Raw genomic sequence first — 19,147 nt, forward strand, 5'->3', positions numbered from 1 at the left:
GGGGTGATCCCGCTGCTGTTTCCTGAAGTACACATGTTGTATTCGTCGCATGTGACAAATATAATTTGATTTAATTCAGACAGAAGACAGCAGATCCAAAGGTTAAGGTTAGGGAATAGGGAAATGTAAATTGCTTAAAGTTAGAGTAAGGGTAGCTTTGATTCCAGACGATTTTTCTCAAGCCATTCTCAAATGAGAATACAGTGTTGATGTGGTACCCTGAGACTTCAGTAAGGGGTAAGTAAGGGTTAGGGTCATTATCAGATGATTAACCTTTGTTGCTCATGATCAACGGACCCATTTATACCAGGTGCGAATATGTCCTATCTCCTGATCTTGCCCACATTCTGATTGTGCCCATATCTTTAAAAATGTTGACGATTAAAATAATTGATTGCAATCAGAACTTCCCAAGCATTTCGGGAGGTAGTTGGACGAATTGATTGGTTGGATTAAAGCTCACTGGTCAGTTTAGTAAAGGTTAAAGGGGTCTGAGGTGGATGGGGAATGTCAGACGCGGGTTGTGACCCGCAAAGTTTCCAGTTCGAACCCAAGTTTTACTTTTTTCCCCGCCAACATTACCCAACATATTTCACTAATCACATTTCTAATTTATTAACATTCTAAGTGCCTCAACAGCAGTTGACTATGCACTGGGATAGAGGGTCACAGGTTCTAACCTCGCCGATGCCCTTTCGCAAAAAAGAGATTAAGTCACTTAATCAATGGTAGAAGGCATAGATTTCAGCTTTATTGGTATTCACCTTTTTTAATCAATGAGTTATTTACAGACCTGTACAGTGCTGCAGGTGAAATGCATATTATATTTAAATATATAGATTCAGACGATTCAAAGGAAGCATTAGGATCTCCCAACAGAAAACACATTTAGTTCATAATCAAACTAAAGGGTTGACTGAAAGACTGTTACTGTAATTTTGCCATGGTTACCGATACTGACATCATATTTCGAAGGAAAGAATCCAGGTATACCTAGATTGTACATACGTTGGTATACCTTGTATTTCATTCAAGATGGAAGCATTGTGAACTGCAACATTGACCATAATCCAAAGCATTGTATTTCTGTGTTCGACGTAACTTAGAAGGCTATCACAGTTTTATTATTATGAAATACAGTGCACTCGGAAAGTTCAGACCCCTTGACTTTTTCCACATTTTGTTACGTTACAGCCTTACTCTAAAATTGATAAATACATTATTTTCCCTCATCAATTTACACACAATACCCCACAATGACAAAGCAAAAACAGGTTTATCAAATGTTTTGCAAATGTATAAAGCAAACAAAATACTGTATTTACATAAGTATTCAGACCCTTTGCTATGAGACTCGAAATTGAGCTCAGGTGCATCTTGTTTCCATTGATCATCCTTGATGTTTCTACAACTTGATTGGCGTCCACCTGTGGTAAATTCAATTGATTGGACATGATTTGGAAAGGCACACACCTGTCTATATAAGGTTCCACGGTTGACAGTGCGTGTCAGAGCAAAAACCAAGCTATGATGTCGAAGGAATTGTCCGTGAGCTCCGAGACAGGATTGTGTCAAGGCACAGATCTGGGGAAGGGTAGCAAAAATTATGTAGCATTGAAGGTCCCCAAGAACACAGTGGCCTCCATCATTATTAAATGGAAGAAGTTTGGAACCACCAAGAATCTACCTAGAGCTGGCCTGCCCGGCCAAAATGAGCAATCGGGGAAGAAGGGCGGTGACCAAGAACCCGATGGTCACTCTGACAGAGCTCCAGAGTTCCCCTGTGGAGATAGGAGAACCTTCCAGAAGCACAACCATCTCTGCAGCACTCCACCGATCAGGCCTTTATGGTAGAGTGGCCAGACAAAGCCACTCCTCAGTAAAAGGCACATGTTTGCCTAAAGGCACCTAAAGGACTCAGACCATGAGAAACAAGATTCTCTGGTCTGATGAAAACCAAGATTGAACTCTTTGGCCTGAATGCCAAGCGTCAAGTCTGAAGGAAACCTGGCATCATCCCTACGTTGAAGCATGGGGGTGGCAGTATCATGCTGTGGGGATGTTTTTCAGGGGCAGGGACTGGGAGACTAGTCAGAATTGAGGGAAAGATAAATGGAGCAAAGTACAGAGAAATCCTTGATGAAAACCTGCTCCAGAGCACTAAGGACCTGACTGGAGTGAAGGTTCACCTTCCAACAGGACAACTACCCTAAGCACACAGCCAAGACAATGCAGGAATGGCTTCGGAACAAGTCTCTGAATGTCCTTGAGTGATTCTTGAACCAGATCAAACTCTGGAGAGAGACCTGAACATAGCTGTGCATCGACGCTCCCCATCCAACCTGAGAGCTTGTGAGGATCTGCAGAGAAGAATGGGAGAAACTCCCCAAATACATGTGTGCCAAGCTTGTAGCGTCATACCCAAGAAGACTCGAGACTAAAAACCTGTTTTTGCTATGTCATTAAGGGGTATTGTGTGTAGATAAAAAAAAAAAAAATTGAAACCATTTCAGAATAAGGCTGTAACGTAACAAAATGTGGAAAAAGTCTAGGCGTCGGAATACTTCCCGAATGCATTGTATACATTATATACTGTAGTACTAGTTGTCTTCTGCATAGTAAAACATTAATTTTATCAACCAATTTACTGGAGTCAAAATCAAGCTTGATGGAAATCAACTTTTGAATGTATTGTTTTTTGCAGCTTTATCTGTAAGTTGTTACAACATTTAGCTGAAGCAGTGATAACAGTGATCTGTTTCTAAACCCTCCACCTCCCAGTTTTTAGATTTAGGAATTCAGTATGGGGAAAAAAATTGGGTACACCGCTAAATGGGCCTGCAAATTAGGTTTGGTTTGCTACTAGCAAACTCCCTTAAAAAGACCTTCGCTTGAAAAACAAGAAAAAAGCAGCAATATTACGGTTTGTCCCTCTTGAGATGCCGTAGCAACAACTTAGCCAATAACACTTCCTCAAAAGAGTCAGAATTAATCGAAGATAAATCAAGAATTATTAGTAATTAATGTTGGCATTTTTGCTGAGGAGGTCTTAGTAATTTTACATCTAACTAAGATGTTTGGTGCAGTATTTCTCAAGTGAGAAAATGTGCATGACAATTTGAAGAATCCTGTCTATAGTTCCCACTGCTACTAGGAGTAGTACTGTTGACCAATCACCGACGAAGGGGCATATACTTGGGCTACCAAACTTCAACTTGCCTCAAGAAAAATGTTTGTGTGCGCGAACAGACAACAACAACAAAAAACAGCCAAAACAAAGAATAACGTCACAAAATGTTGTTGCAATATACGCGCAAACTGTTTCGACTGGGAGGCATTCGACAGGCTTTTCAATTTGTTTACAGAATTTTTGGGATGGTTCAAGAGATTAATCACTCAACCCAGATTAGTGCAAATGTCGTTATAAACACTATTTGTTGCTTTTAACTGTAATGGAGTTTTTGGTGTAGCAGTTAAAGCACACAACCACCACATTTATTTGCTGAGCAAACCTAATGCCCTGGCAGCTGAATTCTCACTTGAGATACACATTCCAAACTTCACCAAAACTTGATTTTCCAGTGAAATAATGTGCACTTGTTAATGTACCATGTTGCCCAGCCTAGACTAATGCACCTTTTTTAGAGCTTCTTGAACATCGTTTGTGGTAGGGTGGGAACTGACGTGCTATGACTAAACTATGACTGATATCGCCTTCTATTGAATAAACGTCGTAAGAAAGCCAGTCAAACATATTGTGCTTGTATTCACATTCATTAAGGACTTTGGCAGTTGTGGTCCCCTTATTCCAAACAACTCAACTCTGTTGTGAGTATGTGTGTCTTTGGCCTGTTAAAATAGCATCGTACAATTAAGATGCCATTTGCTCTTAATAAAAATAGCATGGCCTTTTAGAGTTGCATATTTCTGCTGTAAATTCTATGGGGCAGATGGCAGTAGTTCATCATTGGATAGAATACAGTAAGTAAAAACCAGGGTGCTTGGCCCTAGACATTTTTGGCCAAAACAAAAGGTATTTGTGAACCCAGCACTCTTTCTGTGCCCAGAAGCAAAGTCCCGGTAGAAGTGTGTGAATCCGTCCTAATGTCCTGATTTACTCATGGCATGCGGACCTAGCCAGCCCTCAGGAATGTCCTATTGTCATTGGCATTCAAATTCACAAAATGGGAGGACGCTGAACCTCTGTAAAACATTCCTAGAGCATCATTTTGTCAAAGTGACCGTAGTCAGGTCCTCGGTTGCTGCAGCTTGTGGTCAAACATGCTTAATGGTAGGGCCGGGACGATACCCGTATCGCGATATTCTTTCCATGGCAAAAATAAAAACACGAAGCTCTTTGGTCCTTTAAAAACCTGCTGTATGTAAAATATCGTGTGCTATAGCTTGGAAAATAAATGAATGGGACAACATAATGATTTTTGTTTCCAACATTAGGGCTGAAGTTAAATTCGCTTCATGTTTTGTTTCCTTGCCCCGATACTAACGAATATCGCGATACTGGTATCGTCCCGGACCTACTTCATGGGTAGTTTGAAGAATGAGTTTCCTTTGTTGGTGGATGTGGACCACAGGCCCCCTGGGACGCCATTATCCAATAACCCTAAACTGGGAGCTTCTGTCTGGGAAGACAGATGGAGAGGGAGGTGTGTAGCTGCTGATCCCAGCAAACATTTCAAGTGAAAAACACTGGCCACTTGAGGGGCCTATTAATAATTTCCTACATAGGACCTGAAATTTGGCCCCAGGATGACACGCGTCAAGCAACAACAACAAAAACGGTATAATTTTACTGAAAGGCAGAACCGGTAATTTTCAAAGCAGGATTCAATGATACTCTCCTGCTTTATTGGCTCCCAAGACGGTTTAACCAAACCCACCCCAACTCTCATCCTCTAGCTAACGATGGAGGGAAGCACATGGTCTAAATTGAATATGAGAGGAGTAGCCAAGGTCTTTGTCTGTTAGTCAAGGTCAAAATGTCACCAAATGAGTTACAACATCCAAGTATGTATTAATTAAACAGAAAAATGGCTTTGGACCATAGATTTGGATAAACTGTCATCTCCAGCTGGTACATGTTCGTAGTGTTTTTTGTTTCACCCTGAATCTGAGTGCTGTCTGGTCTCCTGTCTTCTGGGCATCCATTTGTCTCTCTCTCCCCAGAGGGTCAAGGTGAATCCCAGAACAGAAATGCCTCTTGCACTGCCTGCCCCCTCCCCTCATGGCACGTCACACTCGATGTAGGGGATGTCACTGTAGCGGCTGTCCACCTCCAGCCACTGCTGCACTGCTCGGGCCACAATCTCCTCCGACAGCCGCTGGGCGTACTCCAGCAGGATGGGGTCCACCCGGGCAGAGTCTTTCCCCGACCCCGTCTCAGAGTGGACCAGCAGCGCATTCTCGCCCCATCGCTTCCCAAGCTTGCCGTCCACCTTCTCCACCGAGTTGGCGTACTGGGTCGGATCGCTCTTCTTGGATTTGACGCATCCCATGATAGAAATAATGTAGCATTGATTTCAGGGAGCTGGTGAAGCAGGAGTGTGTCAGAGGAGCTTAGGCTCTGGTCGAGAAGTGACGGCTAGGAAGCCGGTTCTTGTCTGGACCGAGCTTCACTGGAATAGTCCAGACGGTCAGCCATGCTCCTGTACCTCCCCTACACAGATCTTTCCCATGTGCTGTAGGGAGAGAAAATAGGGAGAGGACTTCAGTGTTTTATTTTCCATCAGAGGCAGCCTAAAAATACCAGATAGCAAAGGAAAGGATTGAGAGGCCTACTATTTTCACAGTGACTTAGCATTTTCCCCTCTGTTACCACCTATGCAGCAGTAGCTACACACCAGACAAACCACGTCATTTCAACATGGACCTTTTGGGTCATATTTGGTTGAGACGTTGATCAATGAGAGATTTCAACCTTTTATTCACCCACTCAAAAAAGGACAGCCAGAAGTTTGTTGAATTCCCAATGTGTTATCACTACGCTTTCAACCATCTAAAGCGCAACCAAATTCCAATGGAAAAACCATGTCTGATTTTTGGTTAAGTTAAGTCATCTGAATGTGTTATCACTGCGCTTTCAACCATTAATCTAATAGCACAACCAAATGACCTGGATTGCAGTTGAGATTAGACTGCATTAAAAGTACATAGTGCAAGTGATCAATGCTGTTCAAGATTCTGCCACAGATTATTACAGCAATTGTGAAGATTTCCACAGACGTGCGACCTTTACATGCTATGTTGAACATGCACGCTTTCTATGATTACATAAAAATACATGTATGGTTAGAAAACCTCCATGTGGCCATGGATGTGTTACTCATTTTAAGGTTGAATAGATACTGTTACATTAGTTTCTAAGATTGCCTTAACTTTTGGCTATTTACTGTACTACAAAAGTCATATTGAATTGTGTTTGGTTGATAATGCAACCAAATATCAACATCTAAAAGAGATGTATCTAATGCTTCAATAGCTTCATCTGAGCCACTGGGTTAATCACATTCTTTAACTTTTATTTTTGGTTTACTTGGAGACGTGAATCGAATATATAATTTGTTAACTTGTCAAAGTTATAAGGCTATTTATTGTATTTCAAAAGTAATATTGAATTGTGTTATGGAAGCAAATATCAACATTTGAAGGAAATATATTTTTGTTCTGTATAGCTTGTAGAGAAACTGGAGTTAAAGTTCGATGAAGTTAATGGCACAAAAGATACAAACGCAATATGTAAAGTGTTTCATGAGCTGAAATAACAGCATGCTGACTGCAAGAATGTCCACCAGGGCTGTTGCCAGAGAATTTAATGTTCATTTCTCTACCATAAGCCGTTCTTTTAGAGAATTTGGCAGTACATCCAACCGGCCTCACAACCGCAGACCACGTGTAACCATGCCAGCCCAGGACCTCTATATCCACCACTGGCACACTGGAGAAGTGCGTTCTTCACAGATGAATCCTGGTTTCAACTGTACTGGGCAGATGGCAGACAGCATAGTGTGTATGGCGTTGTATGAGCTAGCGGTTTGTTGATGTCAACGTTGTGAACAGAGTGTCCCATGGTGGGGTTATGGTATGGGCAGGCATAAGCTACAGACAACGAACACAATTGCATTTTATCGATGGCAATTTGAATGCACAGAGATACCGTGACGAGATCCTGAGGCCCATTGTCGTGCCATTCATCCGGCGCCATCACCCCATGCATGGTCCCAAGTCGCAAGGATCTACACAATTCATGGGAGCTGAAAATGTCCCAGTTCTTCCATGCCCTGCACATTCACCAGACACGTCACCCATTGAGCATGTTTGGGATGCTCTAGATCGACGAGTACAACCGCGTGTTCCAGTTCACGCCAATATCCAGCAACTTCGCACAGCCATCGAAGAGGAGTGGGACAACATTCCACAAACCACAAGCAATAGCCTGAATAACTATGCGAAGGAGATGTGTCGCGCTGCATGAGGCAAATGGTGGTCACACTAGATAGTGACTGGTTTTCTGATCCACGACCCCTACCTTTTTTTAAAGGTATCTGTGACTAACAGATGCATATCTGTATTACCAGTCATGTGAAATCCATAGATTAGGGCCTAATGAATTCATTTCAATTGACTGATTTATTTATATGAACTGTAACTCAGTAAAATCTTTGAAATTGTATCTTGCGTTTATATTTCTGTTCTGTGTAGATATAGAGCATTTTCCAAACTACTTATCATTTTTTTCACTTTGAAAATGTGGATTAGGTTGTTATTAATTATAAGGCAGCAAAATGTGAAAACTGCAAGGGGTGTGTAGACTGACTAGGCATTGTGTAAATAGACTGTGTGGCTCTAGGTTGAATGCACAAAGGACTGATGTTATTTGCTGTAGTCCACATCTCCATCTGTCCTGTGCGTGTGTGTGTGCTGCCTGATCCAGATTCAAGGTGGCATGTGATTATTTCTCTGACAGAGCAGCACACTATTATATCATCCCTTCATCTCTCACATACAATTAGATTTTTACAGATGCTGCAAAATGCTAGCATTGTAGCTTATGCTTTTTGACAGTGGTTTCCCGCTTATATAAGTACCGTGCTGATTCCTGAAACTTCAATCAGATTTTTATGACACATCTTTTCATATTTTAAGACAAAGTGGGGAAAGGTGATGTCTGTTACCTTATGTCAAGCATGTCGCTCTAGCCCAGGTAGCCTATAAGGAACGTGGCAATGTAGCATTTCGCTCAAGCATGGAACGTGGCAAGCATGTCGCTCTAGCCCAGGTATCATGGGACGCGACCCTATAACCCTACCTCCCTCCCCAGCGGATTTAGAAGCCGGGGGGGATATTACAACCAACACATATAACAATTCTACTTTACATTTTTTTATTATATTTTACATTTAGAAATAACCTGATTGTGTAATATAGTCGTATAGGTTATTCTTTGAGAAAAAGTTTTTCTAAATAAAAAATGTGTCCATTTCATTACCGTCCTTGGGAATGTGAGGGTGAAGTTGGCCATACCAGGGACGTTTAACCCCCATTCTCCTATAACCCACCTTTCTTGAATTAGTAAGGGCATATATGAAATAATCTCACTATTGAAATGTGAACATAAAAGGTCAAGGAGAAATGCTAACCGGGATGGGGAAATAGAGGGCGAAATAGTTGTCACCCTTGGAAACAGGATTCTGAAAAATCCCTACTCGTGAGCGCATTTCTGCTCAATACAGCATTATTTAGAGGTAGCCTGCGCCTATAGCCCATTTCCCACACAAATACATATCATGAAATATCGTTGATGCCTGGGATACGTACCTTCAAGAGGGCTCTTGGAAAAGTAGGACTATGTGAGTTTACCCACATGAATATCAAATTCACCCAGGGGGAAATCACATCCTCGTTTTCTCTTTAACGACACTTCCCCCTATGGTTGATTTCAATAAAGAAGTGTCATACATCCACACGGATTGTGAACCGAAATATGTGTGCCGCCTCTCCTTTCTATTCAATCTCCTTATCGCCTTCAAACCGCTGCATATGCGTCCAATGATTTGAACTTGAAGCTTGGAAGGCAGCGATAGCATTGGTCGGTTTCTCTCTCTGCACGAAATGTGCACTACGTTACCAAACTGGGCATCCAATGTTGCACCATACCACATTGTGCAGTAATTTAACTAAATGCTAAATCGATTTAAGGTCTTAAAGCCATGAATAGTCATACCTGGATGACTACACCTTCTTGCCATCATTCTACTCGAGATTGTCCATAGGTCATCGTTGAAATTGTTGCCTGTTTGACTACACTTTCTAATGGCGGCCGTAGCTTGTAGGACGTAATTATATTTTTAATACACACTCAACAGCAATTAGTAGCTGTGTCGACTATGTCGTGGAAGTAAATTGTGCGCATACAATCAGGATACCGATACTTGTACAATATCACCCTCTTGTGGCATGCTTGACTTCTCAGTGATTTATTACAATGTAAGGAATATATTCAGTTGTTGCTATAAACTAATGCCATAGATTATAATCCTGTCTCCCAGGCCTTTGCTGGAAGTGTACCCCCGTGCAGCTTCCCTGTGTCTAAATTTTAGGCTACTACTGAGTCTGCCAAGGGGTCTGGACCATTATGGCACAGGAGGTACGGTAGTGTGCTTTCGCTTAAGCCGCAGAGGTTTTATGAGTATTGATAGCAAGCTATATGTGCTCGGATATATTTCAAACCAATTGTTGTCATTTAAAAAAATATATATATATGACGAATTCGTTCTTGACGAATGCGTAAATCTGTAAAACTCATTGGAGGAGTGTGCGTAAAACTGTATAGTCCATAAGTGTACATTAGTTAAAGTCGTTTAGTATGTTTTCTTTCACATAAGGGATATAGTCTGAAATTCCATAATGATAATAGGCTATAAACCATTGACATGACTCGTGACCAAGTCATTGTGTCATGCCATCCATATTGCTGCGTAAAATGTACATCATTTAGACGATTTGATTGACTTTCATTAGAACCTATATGTTACTTTTCATCTGTAAATGAAAATAATATTTCATAACCTGTGTGTAATGTTGCAACTGTAGTTGTCGATAAGCCGCACGATGGCACTAAACGTCTAGACAAAAAAGCTTTCGCAAATCAGACACCCCAAGGCAACAATAACCAGTAGCCTATCGTTTAGTACAGTATAGTAGGCCTACATTACAGCCCATTTCGCTATATATTTGGAATGGTATCTATCCTATAGCCTATTGATTAATACATTTTGCCTTTGGAAAGTATGTTTGGAGACATGTAGGTCTACTCCATGTAGCCTATAGGTCTACATAGACTAAATATTGGTTCCTGTCATATTTGTAAATAATTGACCTTACATTTTCAAGAGAGATTCAGAAAGATAGGCAAGCTGATCATATAACTAACTGATTGTAAAGAAGTGGTCAAAACTCAGATTCATTTGATCCCTGTAGCTTTGATGGGATGCAGGGGCAGACTGACCATCTGGCATTCCTGGCAAATGTCAGAAGGGTTGGTAAATTCTTTGCCTAACTTTCTTTTTTCTTTTTTTGCGCAAAATGATAATTATCTGGCTAATAATGGTGGCCTCAATGAATAAAATGGGCTGGTGTGGGGGCCATGAGGAAACATTTTTAGTTGTGGGTGTCTCAAGGGGGAAAATGTGCCATTGTGTTATAAATGCCAGAATCGATTTCTGGTTCCAGTCCACCGCTGGTGTGATGGGACAGGCTGAATAAAACAGGTTTCTCAGTGGCATTCAGATGTTGACAGGCTGTGGCTGACTTAAGTTCATGCAATAAATCAATAACCATATCCGAAATGTTTATTTGACCATTTGCAGTACTGTCTTGTCTGATTGATAGTGTAGTTGTCTCAAAACTATTCCAAACCTTGCCATTGCGTACCTCTTTAAGGTTTGACAGAAAAATGCAGTTCATGTCTGTCTGTTAAATTCATTGTTGCCAGCCCAACCAATCATAGATTTTGACGACACAAAAGAGAGGCCAAAGTTGCAATATAAAAAGGGCTGCCGAATTAAAGTATGACACCTATCAGTGTAGAGCCTGATTTCAAACAGAGGCAACTCTGTAGTCCGCCTTCACATATGCCAATACATATTACATTTGGGATTCAATTTTTATAGCAAACTCCGCACCTTAGATAATGCATCTGACGCAGGTTCTGATTTATCTCAGTTTCATGGTTGCTTTCGGTCCAGTGGGTCTTGGTGATCAAACCGCGCACCACCAGCCCCCTGCCACGGATGACGGCGAGCAGTGCTCAACATGCGAGGTCCGACAGCAGATCAAAAACATGAGATTACACGCCATCAAGTCCCAAATTCTTAGCAAACTGCGACTCAAGCAAGCTCCCAATATCAGCAGAGATGTTGTCAAGCAGCTCTTGCCTAAGGCGCCGCCTTTGCAGCAACTTCTTGACCAGTACGATGTTCTTGGAGATGACAATAAGGATGGAGTTATGGAAGAAGATGATGAACATGCCATCACAGAAACAATCATGACAATGGCCACTGAACGTAAGTTTGACAGACTATTATTCACAGTGAGTGTACAAAACGTTAGGACGTTAGGACAACCTGTTTTTTCCATGACATAGACTGACCAGGTGAATCCAGGTGAAAGCTATGATCCCTTATTGATGTCACTTGTTGAATCAACTTCAACCCGTGTAGATGAAGGGGAGGAGACAGGTTAAATAATGATTTTTAAGCCTTGAGACAATTAAGACATGGATTGCGTATGTGTGCCTTTCAGAGGGTGAGTGGGAAAGACAAAATACGTAAGTGCCTTTGAACGTGGTACGGTAGTAGGTGCCAGGCGCACCGGTTTGAATGTACGCTGCTGGGTTTTCACGCTGTGTACAAGAATGGTCGATCACCCAAAGGACACCCAGCCAACTTGACACAACTGTGGGAAGCATTGGAGTCAACATGGGTCAGTATCACTTTGGGACGCTTTCGACACCTTGTAGTGTCCATGCCCCGACGAATTGAGGCTGTTCTCAATATTAGGAAGGTGTTCCTAAAGTTCTGTACACTCAGTGTTTAATAACGTTAAAAAGGCACCAGACCACAGCTGTTTTTACGCATTGGGCACAGAGCGCACTTGCATATCTGATCCCGTATTACTTGCACCACTATGTTGAGAATAGGTTGGAATTTCATACGAATGATGAATTCGTATTGATCTGTAATTTCATGTTAAATTGAAACCACTATAGAATTTTACGCAGTAAATTTACGAACAATACGCACGGGCCAAGTTCCATCGTATAATGTGCCAGTGTCACTCTGGTGTTGAGTGTGGAAGTTCTAAAACTAGATAGGGTAGGCTATATTGGAGGATACCCTGGAGATGACACATTGTTGTGTTTTATAGTTTATCAATACTTGTCATGACATTGTAACTTTAAATATACATTTTGAAATTGGTTTACCAAGGGGGTTCTTTTGTGTTTTGTGTTAAATACAACTGCAAACGTTTTTTGCAGTCATTTAATTTAGTTTATAAATCAAATTGTAATGTGGAATTAGAGATGACATTTCCAAATTGTAATTAATGTTCTAATTTCTCTCCTCCAGCCGAATCCATCGTCCAAGTCGATCGGAAACCCAAGTGTTGCTTATTCTCCTTCAGTTCGAAGATTCAGGTGAACCGCATAGTTCATGCGCAGTTATGGGTGCACCTTCTGCCAGCTGACGAAGTCACCACCGTGTTTCTGCAAATCTCCCGCCTGATGCCTGTCACGGACGGGGGCAGGCACATAGGTATCCGGTCTCTAAAGATCGACGTGAATGCAGGAGTCAGCTCTTGGCAAAGTATCGACGTGAAACAAGTGCTGTCCGTATGGCTGCGGCAGCCGGAGACGAATTGGGGGATCGAGATTAATGCGTTCGACTCGAAGGGAAATGATCTGGCCGTTACCTCAGCAGAAGCAGGAGAAGGACTGGTGAGTTTAGATTGATCTCCCATCGAAGCAATTTACAAATAGTTTTGTAATTTATCCCCGTGGGATCTATGTGAAATAATCCATAACCCATGTATTAATGCGTAATGATGCAATATCAACACGTACCACCCTTGTCAAGAGTGCAAATACATTTTTGTGTCAAATTGTGTGGCAAGACTCATCTGGCTTCAAATACCAGTTGTTGATCAGAGGGGTCTTGGCATCCTAAGACTTGCTCTCATGTGCTTTTATGTTTAGCTAACAATCACATTTTCAAAGTACTTTAGAATCTTTAGTATTAACACACAGACCTCATTAAAGGAGTATATCTATTACAGAATAGTTTCCCTGGCCACCAATAATATCATGTTCTATCACCTGATTACATAAAAGTTCACATTATTTACATGGCCAGAAATTCCTGAAGTCCTCTGTGTGACTGTGCTAATCAGAGTAATTGCCTACAGCCTCTCTCTCTCTCTCTCTCTCTCACACACACACACACACACACACACACACACACACACACACACTTTGTTCTTCTATCCTCATGGGGAACTACAATTGTTTTCCATTCAAAATCCAATTTTCCCTAAACCTTAACCCTAACCTGTAACCCAAACCCTAAATCCTTACCCTATTTGTCACTCTAGCCCCTAAACCTAACCCCTAAGCTTAAAATAGCCTATGTCCTTATGGCGAGGGAGAACTTTCCTTGTTTTACTATCCCTGTGGGGACTTTTGGGGATTTTAGGTCCCCACAAGGACACACACACACACACGCACACACACACATTTTCAGTGGCTCAAAGTATCACAACACCAGGTTTGTAACCTTGACCAGCAATTTTTTTATTGAATTTTTTACCTTTATTAAAAAAGCAATGTTTTATTGGAGAGGCAAAATCAAATATATTTCCCAATGTATCAAGCAATGCCTGTTTCTGGTTTTCAACCATTCCGTATTGTGCCTTTACAGCAACCCTTCATGGAGGTGACGATTTCAGAGGGCCCAAAGCGCTTCAGGAGAGACTCGGGCCTGGACTGTGACGAGAACTCCCCCGAGTCCCGCTGTTGTCGCTACCCGCTCACGGTAGACTTTGAAGACTTTGGCTGGGACTGGATTATTGCCCCCAAGCGCTACAAGGCCAACTACTGCTCTGGTGAGTGCGAGTACATGCACCTGCAGAAGTACCCCCACACCCACCTGGTGAACAAGGCCAACCCTCGCGGCACTGCCGGGCCCTGTTGCACCCCCACCAAGATGTCCCCCATCAACATGCTCTACTTCAACCGCAAAGAGCAGATAATCTACGGCAAGATCCCCTCCATGGTGGTGGACCGATGCGGCTGCTCGTGAGCGAGAGCTCTGCCGGTGAGGGGGAGGGGCTCAGCCAGGGTCTCCCCCCTGGACTTTGGGACAGATCCATCCACCACTACCAGTGCTTTCTGCAGAACACGGTGCAATAGAGCCAGAATAGCGGCTAAAGAAATGCCCGTTCATTCGCTGAGCAGCGCTTCCACCACGGACATGTCTCGTTCATTTTTTTTTTTTTTCCCCTCCTCCAATCACATGTTCGCAGCCACAATGGCCTAAAACCACATGGATGTAGGAACACAACGCCTGTTGGACTTGGGAGTGGACGTAGTAGCCTAAAGTACGCCACATGTTCCCACAAAACTGTTAAATGTTACACGCTCCGTCCAGTTATTCAAACATACAGACATGGATGGACACACATACACCAGACCTGGGTTCAAATAGTATTTGTTTTCTTTCAAATACTTTGACTGTTTAATGGAGACAGGTGGGGTTTGCACTTTGGGGAATAATCCATTGATTCCATTGCACCAGGCAAGCACAGCTTAAGTACTGGAAAGAAAACAAATCATATTTCAACCCAGGTCAGAAACATAGGTGCACACACACACACACAGACTCATTTCCCCCCAAGATTTTACAGCTACGCTTACCTATCGGTGTGATAATCATATAAGCAATGTTTGAGAGTGAAACCGGGAATCCTCAACGACTTTTGAAAGGGCTTGGAAAACTATAGCTGAGGTCTCAGTCTGAACTGGCCTTCATACATAATGCCATAAACACCATGCACACACACAGCAACAGTGCATTCTTATTCAACTTTTAATCATAGCTTTACCACCATTCAACTGCCTGAACTGCCCTACTCACTTGAATTATTCTTATTGTAAATCAACATTACTGGACAGGAGGACTTGAACCGGAGGCACAATGAATGCAGTCTACACATTGAGATGTGTTTAAGACAGATAAATATATTTTGAAAAGTATGAATGTTAAAACCACGTTTAAACTCTGTCTTACAAATAACACAGTTTGCACTATGGCAAACCAATAGAAAGAATTGGTTGCTACAAAAGTTGTAAAATTTGTATTGTATACATATACCATTGTTTCCATTAGCAGTTGCCTTTCTAAACCACTGTTAGTAAATGTATAAGACCACAAACTAGCAAGAAAACAGTACAAATGCGACTATATACCTGTTAATCAAATAAAGGTGCTTGCTTATATGTTAAGTTCAGTTATTTCATCCAATAGCTTAGTAATGGTATTTTACTGCCCTAGGAATTACTAGAGGCTGTGCATGTATTCTAGACAAGGGGCGATGTGCTCCTTCAGCAATGACTTCTGAATGACACAAGTGCCATGTGGAATCATATAAAGGTCATTTCTAACATTCCTGTTCATGTGCACAAGCCTCAGTCATGTAAACTGAATCATAAGAGGATGGTTCTTGTGATAAACTCATGAAGACTAATGCATCCCTAAGGTTCCAATTCACATCAAATGAAATGTGAATTATAGACCGCAATACAGTTCATTCTGTTCCCCTGAACAGGGCTCAAACTCAAAATACTTTGCACAACACCACTTATAGCCAACAGAGCAAGAGACATCCCATGATGACATCGCTGACATCCCATGAGCGACAATTGGCTTCAGATCTCAAGGAAGGTGACGTCAGCAATGTCATCAAGCCAACATGCTACCTGAACTTCTCATCCACTACACAGGCAATTCAGCCAAATAGCGCAAGACCCAAAACCCTCCCATCCATGGTCACAGAAAGTGTGTCCAGGCTAAGGAACAGCATGGATCCTACCATACCCCATTAAAACGATTGGACCAACATGGTGCCTTTCAGCTGACCAATCACACGGACCCAGCCAGCGGTGGTGTTACCATTTTCGTTTCATCACCAAAACAATATGCAGTGATCAGAGTAGTCTGGACAACATGTCTCATTCACTTGAGTTTATCCACCCTTATTCTTTCAACATATGTCTTCTACTGATGGATATGCCACAGGAGGTGTGTGAGTTTGTGCATGCACCCATGCATGGATGTACAGAAAAGTAATAAGATCAACATTCACTGATAACATTATATCATACGTATTGTGGACATCATTCATGCCAACTTTCTTTCAATCTGCTTTTCCAGCTAGGGGTCTAGCAGTCAGTCAGGGCTGTAGAAGGCATTGCAGTCTAATGAGAGAGGAAGTGAAATCTGTTGCGTTCGGACAGCATGACTTATTGAACTGATGGCTTCATGAGGCTTCACTTCTGACCGGTAGAGGGCGAACTGAGCATTGGCCCAGAGTGACATCCTTTCTTGCTGTGAGCTGGAGGCCTGCCATGACAGTCAGGTGGGACTCTAGTACAGGGTTTCCCAAACTCGGTCCTGGGGCCCCACCGAGTGCATGTTTTTTTCTTCTTCTCCCTAGCACTACACAGCTGATTAAATAATTCAAGCTTGATGATGAGTTGGTTATTTTAATCAGCTGTCATCCCATGAGCGACAATTGGCTTCAGATCTCACGGAAGGTGACGTCAGAGATGTCATCAAGCCAACATGCCACCTGAATTTCTCATCCACTACACAGGCAATTCACAGGCTAGGATAAAAAAAAACTCAGGCTAGGGCAAAAAATGGGCACCAGGGAGGTCGAAACCCTGAAGTCTAGCAGACAGGTGCAGTAGATTCACAGAACAGCTTTCCTTGAGAGTATTCTTTTCCCCCAAAGTTATTCCTTGCCCACTGCCATCCCAACTAATGCATACGTACACGTAACAGGTGCATTTTCAGGAAGTAAAGCACTATGGGAGCGAGCTTTACACATTACGTGGACCCTACACGTATCATGCCTTTAGGCTACATAGCAATGGCAGGAAGTTCTAGAAAAGCCCAACGAATAGTAGTAGGTAGAATTTTAAAAAATGGTAACAGTATTTTTATTGGAATTTCACAATTTTCACCCATATTAAGAGATACAACAACAGAGACAAAGCACACACACAAAAAAAAACAGCACTCACTTACACATACCTACGCATATATATATATATATATACATACACACACATACATACACACATGCATATACACATATATACGCGTACACACATACATACATACCACACACACCCATACATACGTACACCATTTTCCTCTTCCCGCTTGGTGCTTCTCTCACCCCATTCCCATCATTGCATCTCTCAATACATACATTTTAAACAAACTTACAAACAGAAATTAAACAAAAAAGCTCAGTTTAAACCAAGAAGTTAGGTTCCACACATGGAACGTACAGTGTAGTTCTGAAATACATAGATCCCCGCCATTCTAAGAGAATCCTTGCAGCATAATAGCTGATACCTCAGGTTCTAGGTAATTTAGATAAGGTTCCCATACTTTGTAGAACTGGTCTGTTTTAGAATGCAATGTACATGTCAGATATTCCAGAGGCACCCATTCAAATAGTATCTTGTGCCAATCTTTAATAGAAGGAACCTTATCACTAATCCAAGAATAACATTTTTTTTTTTAAATCAAGTTACTTCCAAATCATTCTCAGAGGTAGAAGCAATTAATTCAATTAAAACATGTAATCAATGACATATACACAAATTACACTACATTGAAACTTATAAACATGATGACAACATTGCATGACAATTTTCCACAATGTTTATGATTGTAGAAAATTACACATTCAGTTGATAAAATACCTGATGTAACACTTTACAATATAGACTTAGATATGAATTAACATTAGTTAATGCAGCAGTTAGCACAAACAAATGATTAAGTAATAGTGCTACAAATCATTAAGTATTCTTTATGCCAACATCACATATTTTCCATTATGTTTACAATGAATATTTGTTGAAGCTAGTTCAATGTAGATCTAGTACCTAATCGGCAGTATTTTAGAATACAGCTTCATTACTCATGTGGATTATTTAGTTAATGAGTTCATGCAGTAATTAACATGACTACATCATTAAGCTAATGAAGGTAATACCGGGAGGGTATTACATGACTGTAATCGTATATTCTCTGCCATTTGTGTGTGTGAAAAAAATATAGACTTTTAATAAATGAGTAAAGAGGTGAAAATGGCATGTACATAAGTATTAGTAAGTAAATGGTTTGTTAATTAGGTATTAGGTAATGCTATCTAAGTATTAAAGGGATAGTGCGAGATTTAGCAATTCCTTCCTGCGTGCAGTTTGAAGAAAGTTGAAGGTAGTTTTGCGAGCCATTGCTAACTAGCATTAGCGCAATGACTGGAAGTCTACTGTAACAGCTGTCATGGCTACTGGAGCAGCCAGATCAGCTTTTTCATAAATAAGTAGCACTTCTTGAACACCTCCAACATTCAAATTTAATCATCAGATAGGTGTGCTTAAGTGATAAACCTCCAAATCAGCACCATTCTCCAAAATCCCCATTCTCCAAAAAATATCTGTCAAGGTAGCAATAGTACTGCACATGTTGAATTGTTTTCCTGGTCTGTGCCAGGTAAGTGTTGCTGCTAAATGAACAGCAGCAGGGAAACGCTTTGACTGATCATCACTACATCTGTCACCGCAAGACTAGCATTTCCAGAGAAGTGACACTGCCAACAACATTCCGTGCTTGACAGGTGAGGATGTGACAGTGAGAAAAGGGGAAGGAGGGGGAAACAGTTCTGGTTGCTGCGCTCAGGATTCCCCTCCGTCTGGTATTAGGATGCTCCACCTCATCCCGGTCCCGGACGGGGCAGAGAGCCACAAACAAGGGGAAGGGGTAGGCTGCCAGGG

General features: G+C 41.6%; 2 protein-coding genes across 3 annotated transcripts; one reads left to right on the forward strand and one right to left on the reverse strand.

Annotated features, from left to right (window-relative positions):
• Positions 1-722: 722 nt before the first annotated feature.
• LOC115130752 (small membrane A-kinase anchor protein) lies at positions 723-9,381 on the reverse strand. Of its 2 annotated transcripts, none has more exons than XM_029662181.2 (2): positions 8,833-9,381; positions 723-5,696 (listed from the first exon to the last, which is right to left on the reverse strand). In XM_029662181.2, the coding sequence occupies exon 2, from the start codon at positions 5,511-5,513 to the stop codon at positions 5,241-5,243; it is 273 nt and encodes a 90-aa protein (XP_029518041.1). In that variant the 5' UTR covers positions 5,514-5,696; positions 8,833-9,381; the 3' UTR covers positions 723-5,240. The 2 variants fall into 2 exon arrangements, with proteins under 2 accessions (XP_029518041.1, XP_029518051.1); XM_029662191.2 differs by lacking the exon at positions 8,833-9,381 and adding an exon at positions 8,190-8,295.
• Positions 9,382-10,824: 1,443 nt separating this feature from the next.
• mstnb (myostatin b) lies at positions 10,825-15,743 on the forward strand. The gene is made up of 3 exons (XM_029673580.2): positions 10,825-11,579; positions 12,645-13,012; positions 13,992-15,743. The coding sequence occupies exons 1-3, from the start codon at positions 11,207-11,209 to the stop codon at positions 14,370-14,372; spliced, it is 1,122 nt and encodes a 373-aa protein (XP_029529440.1). The 5' UTR covers positions 10,825-11,206; the 3' UTR covers positions 14,373-15,743.
• Positions 15,744-19,147: the final 3,404 nt, after the last annotated feature.

This window comes from Oncorhynchus nerka, linkage group LG1 (genome assembly GCF_034236695.1).
Source record: "Oncorhynchus nerka isolate Pitt River linkage group LG1, Oner_Uvic_2.0, whole genome shotgun sequence".
Lineage (NCBI taxonomy): Eukaryota > Metazoa > Chordata > Actinopteri > Salmoniformes > Salmonidae > Oncorhynchus > Oncorhynchus nerka.

Bases quoted from the DNA above. Each gene is read 5' to 3' on its own strand.
- LOC115130752 (XM_029662181.2), bottom strand. From the start codon at position 5,513: ATGGGATGCGTCAAATCCAAGAAGAGCGATCCGACCCAGTACGCCAAC.
- mstnb (XM_029673580.2), top strand. From the start codon at position 11,207: ATGCATCTGACGCAGGTTCTGATTTATCTCAGTTTCATGGTTGCTTTC. The intron at 11,580-12,644 runs GTAAGTTTGACA...TCTCTCCTCCAG, and splicing joins CATGACAATGGCCACTGAAC to CCGAATCCATCGTCCAAGTC. The intron at 13,013-13,991 runs GTGAGTTTAGAT...GTGCCTTTACAG, and splicing joins CAGAAGCAGGAGAAGGACTG to CAACCCTTCATGGAGGTGAC.